Source organism: Schistocerca piceifrons, chromosome 7, assembly GCF_021461385.2.
Source record: "Schistocerca piceifrons isolate TAMUIC-IGC-003096 chromosome 7, iqSchPice1.1, whole genome shotgun sequence".
NCBI classification, from domain to species: domain Eukaryota; kingdom Metazoa; phylum Arthropoda; class Insecta; order Orthoptera; family Acrididae; genus Schistocerca; species Schistocerca piceifrons.
In genome coordinates this window covers 446,098,570-446,115,563 of record NC_060144.1, presented here as the reverse complement: position 1 = coordinate 446,115,563, position 16,994 = coordinate 446,098,570, and the positions used below count along the sequence as shown (strand labels likewise).

Sequence of the window (16,994 nt, the reverse complement as noted above, 5' to 3'; positions counted from 1 at the left end):
AACCTTAAATACCATTTTGTGCTCCAGATCACGTTCAAATTTCGTCTAATGGTACTAAGCGGTTCCTAACAATTCAACCCTACTCACCAAAACGAAACTTGCGGTCACACTACTCTGCAAAGGTTTGCACTCGCGATTTTCTTAGAAAAGGGTTGAATCGTCCGTGGGTTATCAGCAATGGCAAAATGTGACAGTAACAATATCCTGAAGTACGTCTAACTGTGAACTATCGTTTTCGAGGACGAACTGTATGATAATTCTAAGGTGTGGGGTTGATCTGTTAGTCTGTTATTCTGTGCAACGGATCAATCTGAGATGTACCCTTTACCCTGTGGCTCCTGCAAGATGCAATTTCCACCCCCACACTACTACAGAAGTCAGACAGACGCTCCTAACGTTCTAAAGAGAAATGTCTGAAAAACTTTCAGCAATAAATATCTTCTGGAGTCGTCCGCTGTATGGAAATGACACAAAAATTCACAAAATTTCTTACGCAACTAGTGGGATACTTGGGTACTGGAGTAGTGCTAGTTAGTGTAAGAAAATCATGAAACTAACGAAAATTATTATTTATTTTGCAAAAATTCTGAGAAATCACAATGGCACTTTTAGTTATGAATCAAACAAGTTATATCCTGGTTCTTTTCGGAATGTGAAGTTACCTCTCACGGATAGGATTCGCTAATGAAATTTCTATACAAAGTTTAAGATGGTTGTTGACTTGGCAGAATGGCTGAGAGGCGCGCCTACTCAACCTGAATAATTATCCTTTAGAATGTTGCTAGGTACGGTCGAGGCTGTCGCGTGTGAAATGCAGTGAAGTGTACTGTTGTGGAGGAAATATGGGGCTCGCAATAGCTGTAGCGCACAATACCGTAAGCTGCGATGACTGCTGTCTGTGCCACTCGCTGCTGACAAATAAGATAACTCTCGTTCTATCTGTACTGACCTTCGCCAATCAACCTCTCCCTATGCCTTGATGAAGTCAAAAATTCCTATTCGCCCCTAGTCTAACTATTGGCGTGGTACACCGGTCAGATAACCAGTCCACCGCGATGACACTCAAAATTCGCTCGTAGGCGTTTAACTATAACTCTGTCCGTTCACACCGCACAATAAGTGAGTCAGCCAACACAGTGAGCCGGCCGGAGTGGCCGAGCGCTTCTAGGCACTACAGCCTGGAACCGCGCGACCGCTACGGTCGCAGGTTCGAATCCTGCGTCGGGTATGGATGTGTGTGATGTCCTTAGGTTAGTTAGGTTTAAGCAGTTCTACGATCTAGGGGACTGATGACCTCAGAAGTGAAGTCCCATAGTGCTCAGAGCCAACACAGTGAACCACTCTTAATCGCAAGGACTCACTATAGAGTCGCACTTCGATTCGCTCTCGACAGAGGTGCTCTCCCAGTGAAGTACTGAGGAGAGACTATCTAAATTATGGCTTAGCCACAGCCTGAGGGATGTTTCCAGATTGAGATTTTCACTCTGCAGTGGAGTGTGCGCTAATATGAAACTTCCTGGCTTTTTAAAACTGTTTGCCGGACCGTGACTCGAACTCGGGAACTTTGCCTTTCGCGGGCAAGTGCTCTACCAACTGAGCTACCCAAGCACGACTCACGCCCCATCCTCACAGCCTTACTACTGCCAGTACCTCGTCTCCTACCTTCCAAACTTTACAGGAGGAGACGGGGTACTGGCAGTAGTAAAGCTGTGAGGACGGGGCGTGAGTCGTGCTTGGGTAGCTCAGTTGGTAGAGCACTTGCCCGCGAAAGGAAAAGGTCGCGAGTTCGAGTCTCGGTCTGGCACACAGTTTTAATCTGCCAGGAAGTTTCAAGAGCTAGTTGTGTTTCGCAAGAACGAAATTTTCTGAATCCGTGCTGACTACGTGGCCATAAATCGTTATCTTCGAGGTACTTCATAACGTTCGAATACATTATATGTTCCAAAACCCTACTGCAATTCGACGTGTGTGACGTAGGCCTGTAATTCAAAGGATTACTCCTACTTCCCTTTTTGGGGGTATTGGTGTGACTTGAGCAATTTTCGAGTCTTTAGTTGCGGATCTTTCTGTGAGCGAGCGGTTGTATATAATTGCTAAATATGGAGCTATTGTATCAGCATACTCTGAGAGGAATCTGATTGGTATGCAATCTGGACCGGAAGCCTTGCTTTTATTAAGTGATTTAAGCTGCTTTGCGACACCGAGGACCACTGTTTCTGTGTTTCTCATATTGGCAGTTGTTCTTGATTGGAATCCAGGAATATTTACTGCGTCCTCTTTGGTGAAGGAGTTCCGGAAAATCGTGTTTAATAACTCTGCTTTAGTGGCACCGTCATCGGTGACTTCACCGTTGTTATCGCGAAGTGAAGGTATTGACTGCGTCTTGCCGCTGGTGTGCTTCATGTATGAACAGAACCTCTTTGGGTTTTCTGCCAGATTTTGAGACAGAGTTTCGTTGTGGAAATTACTGAAAGCGTCTCACATTATATTTCGAACTTCTGCCAAACTTTGCCAATCTTGGGGATTTGCGTTCTTTTAAATCTGGCATGCTTTTCTCGTTGCATCTGCAACAACGATCTGACCCGTTTTGTGTACCATGGGGGATCAGTACCATCACTCAAAAAATGGTTCAAATGGCTCTGAGCACTATGGGACTTAACTTCTGTGGTCATCAGTCCCCTAGAACTTAGAACTACTTAAACCTAACTAACCTAAGGACATCACATACATCCATGCCCGAGGCAGGATTCGAACCTGCGACCGTAGCAGTCGCACGGTTCCGGACTGAGCGCCTTAACCGCGAGACCACCGCGGCCGGCCAGTACCATCACTTATTAATTTATGTGTTATATATCAATTGCTGTCGATAGTATCTCTCTGAAATCATTCTACAACTGTTCTACGCTTACATGATCAGCTTTTCTTTTTTTAAATAGATATACTTTGCGTTTCTTTTCTATGGTTGTAGGAGTTACGGTATTCAGCCTATCAGCTACTACCTTGTGGTCACTAATCCCTGTATTCGTCACGATACTCACTGATTGTCCAGGATTATTTGTTGCTAAGAGGTCAAGTATGCTTTCGCAACCATTTACGCTTCGAGTGGGCTCATGAACCAATTGCTCAAAATAATTTTCTGAGAAAGCATACAGTACAATTTCGGATGACGACGTATGCCTGCCGCCGGCTTTAAACGAATAATTTTTCCAGCATATTGAGGGTAGGTTAAAGTTACCACGGACTATAATTGTATGATTAGGATACCTATTTGAAATGAGACTCAAGTTTTCATTGAACTGTTCAGCAACTATATCCTCTGAGTCAGGGGGGTCGGTATGAAGACCCAATTAATAGTTTAGTCGGATTGTCAAGTATAACCTCTACACTTACTATTTCGCAGGTACTATCAATTTCACTACAAGGCAAACTGCTTCTGACAACAATAAATACTCCACCACCAATTGTGTTCAATCTATCCTTTCTGGATATTTTTAGGTCGTTCGAAAACATTTCTGCTGAGCTTATTTCCGGCTTTAGCCAGTTTTCTGTACCTATAACTATTTGCGCATCAGTGCTTTCTATTAAGGCTTGGACGTCTTGTTCTTTCCCAACACAGCTACGATAATTTACAACTACAATACCGATCGCTTCTACAACTTTCTGTGTTTTACCTGCCTCCTTTTAGACGGACGCCCTTTCTGTGGTTCCCTGAGACCCTCTAACCTAAAGAACCGCCCAGTCCCTTCCACACAGTCCCACTCCTGACCTATTAAGCTGAACGCAAAACCCACCACCCGATGGCGCAAGTGAACGATTCTGCAGCCTACACGGTCACAGAACTGCCTGAGCCTCTGATGCAGACCCTCCACTCAGCTCTGGTTCAAAGGGCCAGAGTCGGTTCTATCGACATTGTTGCAGATGGTGAGCTCCGCCTTGATCTGGGAAGCAAGACTAGCAGTCTTATCATTTCCGCTAGCCGCCCGAAACAAGAGAGAATCTCCTCCGACCCAAAGGTACACACGTCATTGGTACCGACGTCAGCCACCACCTGCAGTTGGCTGCACTCTGTACTCTTCATGGCATCCGGAAGTAGCCTTTCCACAACCGGAATGACTCCCCCCGGTATGCAGACGGAGTGCAAAGTGGCTTCCTTCCCCTCTTTGACAGCCATGTCCTTAAGGGGCCCCATAACGCACCTAATTAGTTTCATACTATTGATTATATATATGTGCACATAATTCTATCTGCATCGCATCATTGCTTCTAGGGGATTAAACTGTTCTTAGTTAGTATAACTCCGATCCTAGATCCCAGAGTCACGATAGGCCCAGGGCAATGATGACTCCTAAGTGAAAGCTCAGTCATCGAAGAATGTAAAGGTAAGGGGATTAGAAATCTGTGAGTGCCGAAACGAGATGTTTCACAGGCTGTATAACCCATGTACAGCCATAGTAAGGCAATGAATTTGGAAAATAGGAAAGAATACTTAGAAAATTCATCTAAGTTATACACAATGGAAAACCTTAAAAAGTAGGTGATGCAGCAAGCCATTCCAGTTTCAACTTCATTACTTCAAATTTAATCGGAAATTGCAAGGTAAATTTTCACAGCTGCACCAGCAGCGAACAGCAGTCATTGATGTTTATTGCGAGACTGCTTCTCTCCAGCTGGTAGGCACCTACGATGAATTGCATGCTACTCTGGTAATTGCTTGGATACTTACCGGAAGGACTTCGTACTTGCTAGCTGATTGCTCTGGCTGTGCACCTGACTCAGAGTGGATTAACTTCAAAACTTAAGCTTCACCAATGACGACTGAACGATATGCTGTTGTTCGTGCTATGTTAATCTTCAATTCATTATAATTTCACTTTGAGTAGGACTCAGGAGTGACTAAACAACATCCTATGTTACACATAGTGTAAAGAAATCCATCAAAAACTTAGAACGATTGTCACTCCTGATAATACATTCCCTCCTAAGAGTCGTCAGGCGCATTTTCTCTGGTGTTTCGGCCGATATTTTAAATTTTTTGTTTTTGCAATGTGCATCTGGAGTCAGCGCAAAGAAATACTGCTCATCATATCTTTCATGTATCGCCCAGGGCAGACAGAAAGGGTCGGTTTGTTTCCCGTTACAAACAAAATGTTTTCTGAAGCGGAGATTTACGCGCCCTTTCGATAGAGCGGCCCCAAATTAGTGTAGTGTGATATTTGTTTTATCGATCTCTATTAAGAGGGACAGTGAAAAGAATAACAGATACTTCAATGGCAAACGTGGTGCGCTACTGCATGGTGGCAGCAGTCAGCATGGGCTAGTGCGGTACTGCCGCTGCTGGGGTGTCGGTTATTCTTCGTCTTTTACTCTCCCTTTTAATACATACGAATAAAACGAATGCCGTACTAGCCTAATTTTGGACTTCTCTGCCGAATGGTCACGTAAAATTAGACCTTAATACTAATTTTATATGTAACTGGAAAAACACCGCCGCTCCCCATCGACGCTGAGCGTTGCATAAAAGACATGATTAGCAGTATCTCGCTAGGCTGACTTCAGATACTCATTGCAAAAACGAAGTACCAAGTATCTGCCGAAACTAGAAATAATATTTGGCTGAAGCACCCGGCAGGAGAAAGCGAAGGAAATGAAGCACCAACAAAACACAGGACCTTAAATACCATAAGCAAGTAAGAGGTATATTGTCATTCCACATCTAAATAACGCCACTCTCTAGATTAGTGAAAGAAACATTCCAGACCAATTGCAGTTTAACAAAACGAACAATAAGTCACAACAAGAGTCTAAATCGATGCTTGGTTTCTGAAGATGGTCAGTGATTGTCGAAACCAAGCAGCTTCCAATCCGTGATGGTCGGGAAATATATTCATTGAAAGATTATGTACGTAACTAACTTTCCTTTCGAAAAGAAACCATTTGTTACACAGTGGGATCTAGGTTGTATGAATTTTACTTGTGACAGTGGAAGAAGACAGAGACATATGTTCTGAATCTACATCTTTACTCCGCAAGCCACACTGCAAGGCAGAGCGGAGGTTACGTCTTACCTACATTGTCCATTTCCTTTTCCATTCTATTCTCCTACTGAACGAAGGAAAAATACTATTCTTCAGCACGTTTCTTAATCTTTGATATTTTCATATCGCTAAGACAGATATACAGTGGTTTCAGTATGGTGGTCATACAGTCAGTGTAACGGACATGTAGCCTTCGTCGACCACCCAACATGGTTCCGTAAGAACTACATCGCCTTTCTTCTATGTATTCTCGTTAGTTTATGAGACATTTCTATTAGAGTTTCTTACGTTTACAGGGACATCATCGTGACAGCGTGCCTCGAACTCGTTCGACGCATGTTGTCTTGTCTGCTCGAGAAGATTCCAAGTACTGGAAAACAATGTACACTGCGCAGCAAAATTAAAGGGTCCCTTTCTTTGAAAGCACTTGCTTCCCATTGTGACTCAAAACTGTGAAAGTTGGCTGAAAGATGACTACAAGGCGGAAAAATGACCAATGATCGACCCATAAAGATGCAGAAAGCAATGGAAACCACTGCATTAAAGAGACATAATATGCATCCACAGGACACCTGGCCCATAAGTGAAATCTGTCGTGATAATCAATCCATTGGCAAAAGATTCCAGAATAGTCCCCCTCTCGCATCTCCGAGAGGGGACTGCCAATGGGGATGTGACAGTAAGAAAAAAATTCGATAACCAATAAAAGGAGTCGGGGCGTGGAATCTCAGAAGCGTTAACGTTGTAGGGAAGCTAGAGAATCTGAAAAGGAGATGCAAAGGGTCAATCTAAATATAGAAGGGGTCAGTTAAGTGAAATGGAAACAAGACAAGGATTTCTAGTCAGATGAGTATAGAATAATATCAACAGCAGCATAAAACGGTGTAATGGGAGTAGGATTCATTATAAATAGGGAGTTAAGGAAGAGCGTGCATTACTGTGAACAGCTTAGTGACAGGGTTGCTGTCATGAGAACCGACAGTAAACCAATACCGACAACCATAATTGAAGTATACATGCCAACATCGCAAGCCGAAAATGAAGTGATAGAGAAAGTACGTGAGGATATGGAACGGGTAATTCAGTACGCAAAGGGAGATGAAAATCTAACAGTCATGGGGGACTAGAAAGCGGTTGTAGGGAAGGAGCAGAAGAAATTGTTACAGGAGAATACGGGCACTAGGAGTGAGAGAGGAGAAAGACTAATTGAGTTCTGAAATAAATTTCAGATAGTAGTAGAGAACACTCTGTTCAAGAATCACACGAGGAGGAGGTACTCTTGGAAAAGGCCGGGAAATACTGCAAGATGTCAGATAGATTACATCACGGTCAGGTAGAGATTCGGAATCATATACTGGATTATAAGGCGTATCCAGGAGCAGATACAGACTCATATCTCAACTGAGTAGTTATGAAGAATATGCTGAAGTTCAAGAGATTATTCAGGAAGAATGAATACGCAAAGAAGTACGACATAGAAGTACAGGGTGACTATAATTCAAGTTAAACTTTCAAACCGCTGTAGAAATAATACCACTGGTTAGAATGACGTCAAATTTCAACGGAATTTTCCCGGAGACGGAGGAAAACGTATGACAGAAGAAATACAAAATGACAAATGAATCACACGACAATGCCTAAGGTGTATGTTTGACTTAAAACAAACTGTGCTACTCAGTGTGCATGGGTGTACATGTATTATACCGTCAGTTACGTAAGCCCATCCACAGCAGCAAGGTCGTATCACATCGGATGGGAGAAATCGGTTTTTAATTGTCCTGAGGCTAATAACCACATAAAAAGCATCACTCACATCGATTTATAATTGTCCTGTGGCCATAAACCGCATAAAAAGCACCCATCAAAATCAAATCGGATTATAATTTCCGTGTGACTGGTACAAACCATGTTCAATATGCTATTCACCGTTTTCTGCAACAAGTTGAATTGGAGAAACAGCATGTTCCCAACTGATCGAAGTGTTTCCAGGGTCACGTTCAGAAAGTATTGTGCAGTGCGTGACCTCAGTGCAGCTAAGTTTGCATTCGGAACACTGAACACGACATTTTTCAGATAGCCCCACAGCTAGAACTCACACGTATTAAGTTCAAGTGATCGGGACGGCCAGGCTGTAGGGAAACGGAGGCCGATAAATTTAGCATTTCCGGAATGGCGCTCCAGCACCTGCTTAACTGGATTTGCAATGTGCAGAGGGGCGCCATCGTGCATAAAAATGATCCCATCCATACATTCACGCTGTTGGAGAGCTGGAATGACGTGGTTGCGCAAAAGACATTCACCGTGCTTACCAGATACGGTGCAGGTAACAGAACCGGAAGCACCTGTCTCTTCGAAAAAATATGGCCCTATGATAAATGATGCCGTAGACCTGCACCACACAGTGACCTTTTCATGATGAAGTGGTACTGGTTGATTTGTGTTTGGATGTTCCGTTGCGCATATTCGACAATTCTATGTATTGACATACCCTGTCAGATGGAAGTGGTCTCCGTCTGTCCACAAAATCTTCCACAGCCAATCGTTGTCCACATCCATGCGAGCAGGAACTTATAAATAATTGGTCTATCTTGTTGGCAGGTGAACAGCAAGCAACTCGTGCACATGGATAGCAAAGAAGGATGTTTCGTAGGATTTTACACACCGTACTTACTCGTATGTCCAACGTTCGGGCAGTTCACCATGCACTACACTTTTGCACACCACCACTCGTCTCCTCCTGCATTGCTGTCGCCACTGCTTCCACTGACGTCGAATCAATTCGTTTCCTCTCTCTACCAGGTTGCACACCAAAAGAACCCGTCTTTTTGAATTTCGGAATCATTTTTTCCATACCCACGGCACCTATAATAATTTTGTGACATACGTCATTACTAGTTTCCAGTTCCCTGTAGTTCGATGTTCTGTGTTGTATTGCAGTCATAGCATCATTGTAGCACCTATTATTCTGTACATTTCAATTAAGGGTAGTTATGTGGGGTAGTGTTCTCCTCATGTCAAACCCTTCAATGTCCGGAACTTCTGCAGAGCGGTGTGTGCACGATCATCATTCTTGTAATATAGTTTTACAAGAAGAGCGCGATCCTGCATTGAGACAGTCATAGCGAACGTCGCAGAGGCGAAAGAAGGAAAAGCCGTGTACCCGGCGTCTTTATGCCAAGTTCAATGGGTCGTGTGCATGACAGGTATTTTCATTTACGCATCCTGACACATACGATGAAATATATTGATCAATTTTCCACACTTTTTTTTCTTCAGCCGTACGTTTTACCCCTTCTCTGAAAACATTCGGTTGCTATTTGACGTCATTCTAACTGGTGGTGTTATTTCTATAGCGTTTTGAAAGTTTAATTTTATTTATAATCACCCTGTAAAGGTCTAGATAAAGCAATAAGGATAGCTCAGCAGACAGTACACTTGAAGGGCATGGACATCTCTGAAAATGGCAGTCCCAGAAGTTGCAAAGAAAAACATAGGTACAAATAAAGTAACTGCGAAGGAATCATGGGTAACAGAAGAAATCCTTCAGGTCATCGACGAAAGAAGTATATAAACGTCCAGGGAGACTCGAGGATACAGAAATACAAGTCACTTAGCAATGAAATAAATAGAAAGTACAGGGAAGCTAAGGTGAAACGGCTGCATGAAGAATGTGAAGAAATCTCAAAAGAAATGACTGTCGGAAGAACTGGCTCAGCATAAGAAAAGTAACAACTGTTGGTGAAATCAAAAGCATAGGTTGTAACAATAAGAGTGCAATGGAAATTCCACTGTTAAATGCAGAGCAGAGAGAGGATAGGTGGAAAGAGGACATTCAAGGCCGCTATTGTGGTGAAGACTTACCTCATGACACGACAGAAGAGAAAACAGGTTGGCTCTGAGCACCATGGGACTCAACTGCTGAGGTCATTAGTCCCCTAGAACTTAGAACTAGTTAAACATAACTAACCTAAGGACATCACAAACATCCATGCCCGAGGCAGGATTGGAACCTGCGACGTAGCGGTCTTGCGGTTCCAGAGAAAACAGGAGTCGATACAAAGGAGTTAGGGGATTCAGTATTAGAAGCAGAATTTAGAAGAGCTTTGGAAGACTTAAGATCGAATAAGGCAGTAGGGCTATATCACATTGCATCAGCACTTATAAAATCATTGAGGAAGGTGGCGACGTAACGACTGCTCTCATTGGTGTGTAGAATGTATGAGTCTAGCGATATATCATCTGACCCTCGGAAAAACGAATACGTGGAAGGAGTACACTGAAGGCCTCAATCATGGAATGAGCTGACTGATGATAGAAGAAGAAGCGGTAGTAGATAGGAAGAGATAGGCGATCTAATGCCAGAATCAGAATTTCAAAGGCTTTGGAAGAATGAAGGGATGCATAACATTCCATCAAAATTTCTAAAACCATTGGGGAAAATGACAACAAAATGACCATTCTTGTTGGTGTAGATTGCAAGAGCCGACAAGTGCGAGAATTATCGCTTAATCAGATTAACAGCTTAGTCATCCAAGTTGCTGACAAGGATAATATACAGAAAATGAAAAACAAAAATTGAGGATGTGTTGGATGACGATCAGTTTGGCTTTAAGAAAGGTAAAGGTACCAGAGAGGCAGTTCTGACATTGCGGTTAATGATAATGGAAGCAAGACGAAAGAAAAATCAAGACAGGTCCATAGGATTTGTCGACCTGGAAAAAACGTTCTACTTTGTAAAACGGTACAAGATGTTCGAAATCCTGAGAAAAAAAGTGGTAACCTGTGGGAAAAGATGAGTAATATGTAACATGCACAAGGACCAAGACAGAACAATAAGAGAGGAACGAAGTGCTCGGATTAAAGAAAATGTATGACAGGTATGCAGTCTTTCGCCGCTACTGTACAATCTGTACATCGAAAAAACAATGATGGATATAAAAATAGGTTCTAAAGTGGAATTAAAATTCAAGATGAAAGGATATCCATGATAAGATTCGCTGGTGAGATTGCTATCCTGAGTGAAACTGAAGAAGAATTACAGGATCTGTTGAGGGGAATGACTAATCTAACGAGTACAGCATATGGATTGAGAGTAAATCGAAGAAAGACGGAAGTAATGAGAAGTAGAAGGAATGAGAACAGTGAGAAGCTTAACTTCAGGATTGGTGATCACAAAGTAGAATAAGTTAAGGAACTGGGCAGCAAAATAACCGTTGACGCCATAAAGGACATTCGTGATCAAGAGATATCTATATGTACCAACATAGGACTTAATTTGAGGAAGAAAGTAAAGAGAATTTACGTTTGGAGTACAGAACTGTACAATACTGATACACGGACTGTGTGAATGCCGGAGCAGAAGAGAATCGAAGCATTTGAGATTTGGTACTACTGGAGAAATTAAGTGCACCAGTAAGGTAATGAATTAGGAGCTTCCCTTGAGAATAGGTGAAAAGAAGATTAGTGTTTAACATTCTATCCACAAAGAGGTCATTAGAGACGGAGCAAAAGCTCGGATTAGGTAAGCAGGGGAAAAAATCGGCCGTGCTCTTTCACTGGAACCATCCCGGGATTTGCCTAAAAGGATTTAGGAAAATCACGGAAAACCTAAATCAGGGTGGCCGGACGCGGCTTTAAACCGTCGTCCTCCAGAATGCGAGTCCAGTATGCTAACCACTGCGCCACCTCTCTTGGTGACAATCGACTAAGAATGGAATAAATGAAAAACACTGACAAAAATGGACATGATAATAGGTCATCTTTCAAGAACTCAGGGATAACTTCCAAGACACTGGAGGGAGCTGTACAGGATAAAAACTGTAGTGGAAGACAGCGATTTAAATATATCCAGGAAGTAATTGAGGATATAGGTTGCAAGTGCTACAACATCGTCCTCGGGTTCGGTAATAGGTCAGCACTCAGAAGTTCGTGTGATCTGTAACGTTGGTCACGCTTGGAAAATTCTGTTCAACCCCACTGTGATCGTGATACACGATGGAAAGGTCGTCACATCTGCTCTTACCCACATTTCACCCTTGATTTGAAGCCTCTGCGACAGAGACGTTCCAAAGTACATAGACGTTGCTTGCTACATTTTCATGTCTGGTATGTTTTCCTTTAGAATAGTTGCTACACAGTGCTCAGAGGATACACTGCCAGAAATGTTGCAGCTGCTGATTTACTCACAGTTTTGTTGCCGAGGTTCTTGACCCTGCAGTTGAGGTATGCTGTCTTGCCGAGCAGGGCGGTCACGTTCCGCGAGCCCGACAGATCGAAGTAGGGTCCTGAGGGCCCGCCAGCTGCCACCACTCCCAGCTGGTTGCCGCCTCCGCCGCCCCCGCTGCCGCCCCCAGCCGACTGCGACCCGTCAGCTGTTGACAGAAACAGTCCGCCGTCAGTCTCTCACCTGTCAGTAAGCACAGGGCTTCCAGCGAGCATTACCGCACGACATAGACGTGACAGCTGCATGTTAAGTGTTGCTGCAGAGAGAGGAAATTTTTAATTTACCTGTGTTTTACCCATGAGAGAAGCTATCACATTAAGAAAGTTTCTGTTTATAACATGTCTAAAGATGAGCACATTGACAGTTTCATTAAGCACTACATAAACACGAAGTTTTCAATTAGTGCCGACCAATGATCCAGTTAAATCAATACGTATGGAGTATCATTTCCTACAACTAGGTATTAGAAGTCACATGTCTAAAAATCGGTACTAACACACGCTCCCAAGGTACCATTTTAATCGATATGTTCTTGGGGTTATATCTCAAACTTCTCCAGATGTGCCACATACTAAATTATACGCACATAAACTGTATGAAATATTTTTTGATTTAATATGTAAACCATATTATTGAAAAAAACGTCTATTATCGTTAATATCTGACAAATCTAAAATTTGTATAAATAATATAAAATTAACCTTTCACGGGCTAGTGCTCTCACAGCTTTACTTCCTCCAGTACCTGGTCTCATATCTCCCAAACTTTACAGAAGTTCTCCTGCGAAACTTACTTGACTAACACTTCTCGAAGAAAGGATATTCCGGAAGTATGGCTTAGCCACAGCCTGGGGGATGTTTCGAGAAAAAATGTTTCACTTTGCTGTGGTGTTGGAGCTGATATGAAATGTGCAGGCAGACTGAAACTGTGTACCGGGCCGACAGGGCACTTGTCCACGAAAGACAAAGATCTCAAGTTCGACTCTCAATTCAGCACACAGTTTTTATCTGCCAGGAGTTTCATATGAGCGCTCACACCCCTGAAGAGTGAAAACTCATTCTGGAAACATCAAACTGCCTGTGGCTAAGCCATGACTCCGCGGTATCCTTCCTTCCAGGAATACGAGTCCTGCAATGTTCGCATGAGAGCTGTGAAGATGGAAAGAGGGCGATGAGATACTGGTGGAAGTAAAGTTGTGAGGAGGACTCGTGTGTCATGTTTGGGCGTCTCAGTTAGTATGCCCGTGAAAGTCAAAGATTCCGAGTTCGAGTCTCAGTCCGGCACACACTTTGAAAATGACAGAAAATTTCATATTATCCCACGCTGTGAGAATGAAAAATACATTCCGGGGGCAAAAAATTAGTCAGACGTGGTATTTTATGGATGATTGCCTCTGGTTCCTGGTCATGCTCTAGATAGTTATCGATAAACTTGCAGTGATAAAATTACATTCTCGGACTCAAGTATGATGGGTAGAGAACTAGGCAGAACACGGCTAAATCGCTTTCATAGGTGTACAAGTGACGAGAATACGAATGAAGCAGAACCCAGTGCGAGAAAGTGACTCAGTTCAGTTACTACTGGTATGACCCCCGATGACGGCAGACTATACATACATATTAACTCTCGCTACTTGATCTGTTACAGTCTGTATTTAAGATAAGGCTGTCTTGCTGAAAACAGCTATTACTAATGGTTCAACACAAAATATGAGTGAACCACAACTATTTATTTGTTACGTGATGGAACAACTGATTTTGCGGATGCCTGGAAGTGCATAAGGGCACCTGAACAATCGTCAAATCAGTACTGAATGGATACAGCCTTGTGAACATGGTTGTTGTCCACTTGGAAGGAGGGAATACTCACAGTGTAATTATTGTGAAATACAATAATACAAATAAAATAAAAGAAAGGGCGGAAGTCATGCTACGAAAAGCACTCCCAAAACATCACAGACCACTTACGGTTTGAACTGCATCTTCCGTACATTGAGAGTTTCGCTCCTCATTCGAAAGAGGGAGCAGAAGATACCACGAATCTTCTTTTCAAAGGCCAAATCAAACCACACTCGACTCCACGAGGCAGCTATTGTCCTGCTTCTATACTGTTCGGCTCACTGAAGAAGTGCAGCTATTCGTGCTGCTGTGAGCTACGTTCTTTTATAAGGTAACCGCCTCCAAACCTACTCTGCATGCAGTTCGCTTCACAGTGTCCGCACGAAAACGGGCTGAGATGGAAGTGCGTTCACTAACATCAGCAATCCCTATCGATTATCATCCACAAGGCGTGACAAATCTCAGGTTCTTGACGCCCAGGATGATTTTACCACATCACTTCGACGTGTTTGATAACTGTGAGTGTTGAACCATTCCTTGTAAGCATGATGGACAGTCTGCGTTGATACACCAATAAATCTGGCACCTTCACTCACTGGTGGGGGGTGATAACTCCTTTCAGCCATTCTGTCGCTTTTTCTCTTCGACCAACGTTACTGTGCGGATCCACTTCAACCGACAGGTACATAAACATCACTTCACTGGGAATTTAATTCAATGGTGGAAGGTCATATAACCACTAGGTACCAGTTATATATCGTGTGCTACAGTCAAAATCAACAACTTTGCTGTTTAAAAACGTATGTTTCTTCCGGTAAGTGTATCAGCTCCCAATACTACAGACCAAGGAACGTGAAGTTATTAACTTTGACGAAATAATATGTCCTTTACTCTGAAGCACACGATAAGATCATGCACTTCGTTCACATACAGTACCAGTTACGTCATGAATACAGCTAAATTACAAAAAATAAAGAAAAATAGTTTAAAGTTCTGAAATGTTCTAAATTTTACAATTTGGAAGACATGACTGAAACGTAACGCAATGTTATAGTAAATATGATTACGAAATTTAAACTTTTGTCTTTAAATGTTCTATGATGTTGTAGTTACTTGGTCATGTAGATGATTCTGCTCTAGTAACTGGGCACTGTTGACGGAGACGGCGATGTACTTCCGTTCTCTTGTTTGTCTCGAAGAAGGTAGTGAATAGATAATTATACTGATAAATATGTCTTCGAATCTGAGAGTAGATACTACAGCATTTCCTGAAGAAAAATTAATGTGAATTAATGTTCATTGAAGCACAGTAACGAAGATTGTGATGATTCATTTTTCATTACTGACAAGTCATAATTTCATCAAAATTTACGGTAAACCTCAAATACACGGAAGCATATTTTAGCAGCGATCGTTTATTGAGAAATTGCAGCAGTTTGAGTATAGCGAATATTTGGTTTGATCACTATTATTATGCTAGAAAAGAATAATCATTATACATCAAGGTAACTGATTTGAAAAAGTGTGTGTCGTCATTGACTAATGACAATCCGTAATTTATCAAAATCAAACAATTAAATAGTATTTAATAAATGGTATTAAATAATATCCCAGTTAAATACGCATAGCTGGAGCCATAAGTTCTCTGATGACTATGATCAATTTTTGTGCAGTGGGTTAGGCCACACACAAGAGGTAAATTCTATCCATTGTAGGGACGTTGCGCTTGTCGGCATGTGGCAGAATTACATTGATTACGTCGATGTGTGGCAGCAGGTACTTTAGAAGATGTAGTTTAATTACAGAGAGGGTGAGAGTCTCGCCCGCCGATTCTACACTTCAGGACGGTTAGCCTAATTTGTGCTGTTCAAGGGTTGTAGCCTGTGATTCTGAACCTTACTCCCCTACATTTCCATAACCACCCTTAACTTTTCACTACAGAGGAACTCACTTCATTGAATATTTGTCATGTGGAACACAAGGAAAAAGATGCAACGTGAAGCAGATTCATAAAGCACGAGTGCAACTGAGCAATAAGCTATTCCCCACCAATTCCTACCCCTGTTATTGTTTTCAGACAGCCGCGTAATTAAAAGGTTGCCTACGGACAGCAGTGTATACTGCAACGTGCTCTCGTGGTTGATTACTCTGCTGTGCAAACGGGAAATGTCTCATTAGATGTTCACCTGCCGCCAGCCTATCCTGCTCTAGATCATGCTCATTTTCCTCTTAATTTTAATTTTTCTTGTGTTCATTTATTTATCCTCGATAAAAGAGTGCTATGCTTTATTTCTTCGATTCACATCTTGCAAGTACCTCTTGGCACAAGTTGCTTAAACTAACCTACACGGTGCGAAAAAGTTAAGGACGATAGTAACTTCCGTGTGACGTGTCAATGCGTAGTGACGTAGATCGATGAAACTTGGACCATACGTGAAAAGAACTACTACAATAGAGTACAGAAGGTAACTACCAGAAATACGCAATGAGACGAACCTAAATGACACATTTATTCAAAGACCATAATTATACTTAGCGTGATTCATGATAATCCGCTAGACTGTTACAAACTGAGGGACATAGTTCTCCGTAGGGTGTGTGATCACGACTGAAGGCAATGCATGCTCTGCAGTGCGCTCCGATTCTGGCTGCAAGGTTGTTACGGCTTTCTTCTGACAAGACAATCCGTTACTTCACCACTGCGGTTGACAACTGTTGGACGGTCTGTGGTCCATGTGGACGTGCTGCAATACTACTGCGCAGCACATCCCACACGCGCTAAGTCAGTTCCTCTACCTGCGCAGTTCAAATCGGTAGCACGCTGCCATCCATGCATTACGTGTTCCCACTTCTCACCATATGAGCTTACGTAATGCACCCAGGAAGATTGTTGAACAT

At 42.5% G+C, this 16,994-nt stretch overlaps 1 protein-coding gene across 1 annotated transcript in view; it reads right to left on the bottom strand.

The window, feature by feature from the left end:
• Positions 1-16,994, bottom strand: part of LOC124805143 (zwei Ig domain protein zig-8-like) — a 914,439-nt gene that overhangs the window by 474,245 nt on the left and 423,200 nt on the right. The window contains exon 2 of the mRNA XM_047265610.1: positions 12,222-12,406. Within this exon, the coding sequence (XP_047121566.1) occupies positions 12,222-12,406 (185 nt within the window). The remainder of the gene's footprint in view (positions 1-12,221; positions 12,407-16,994) is intronic.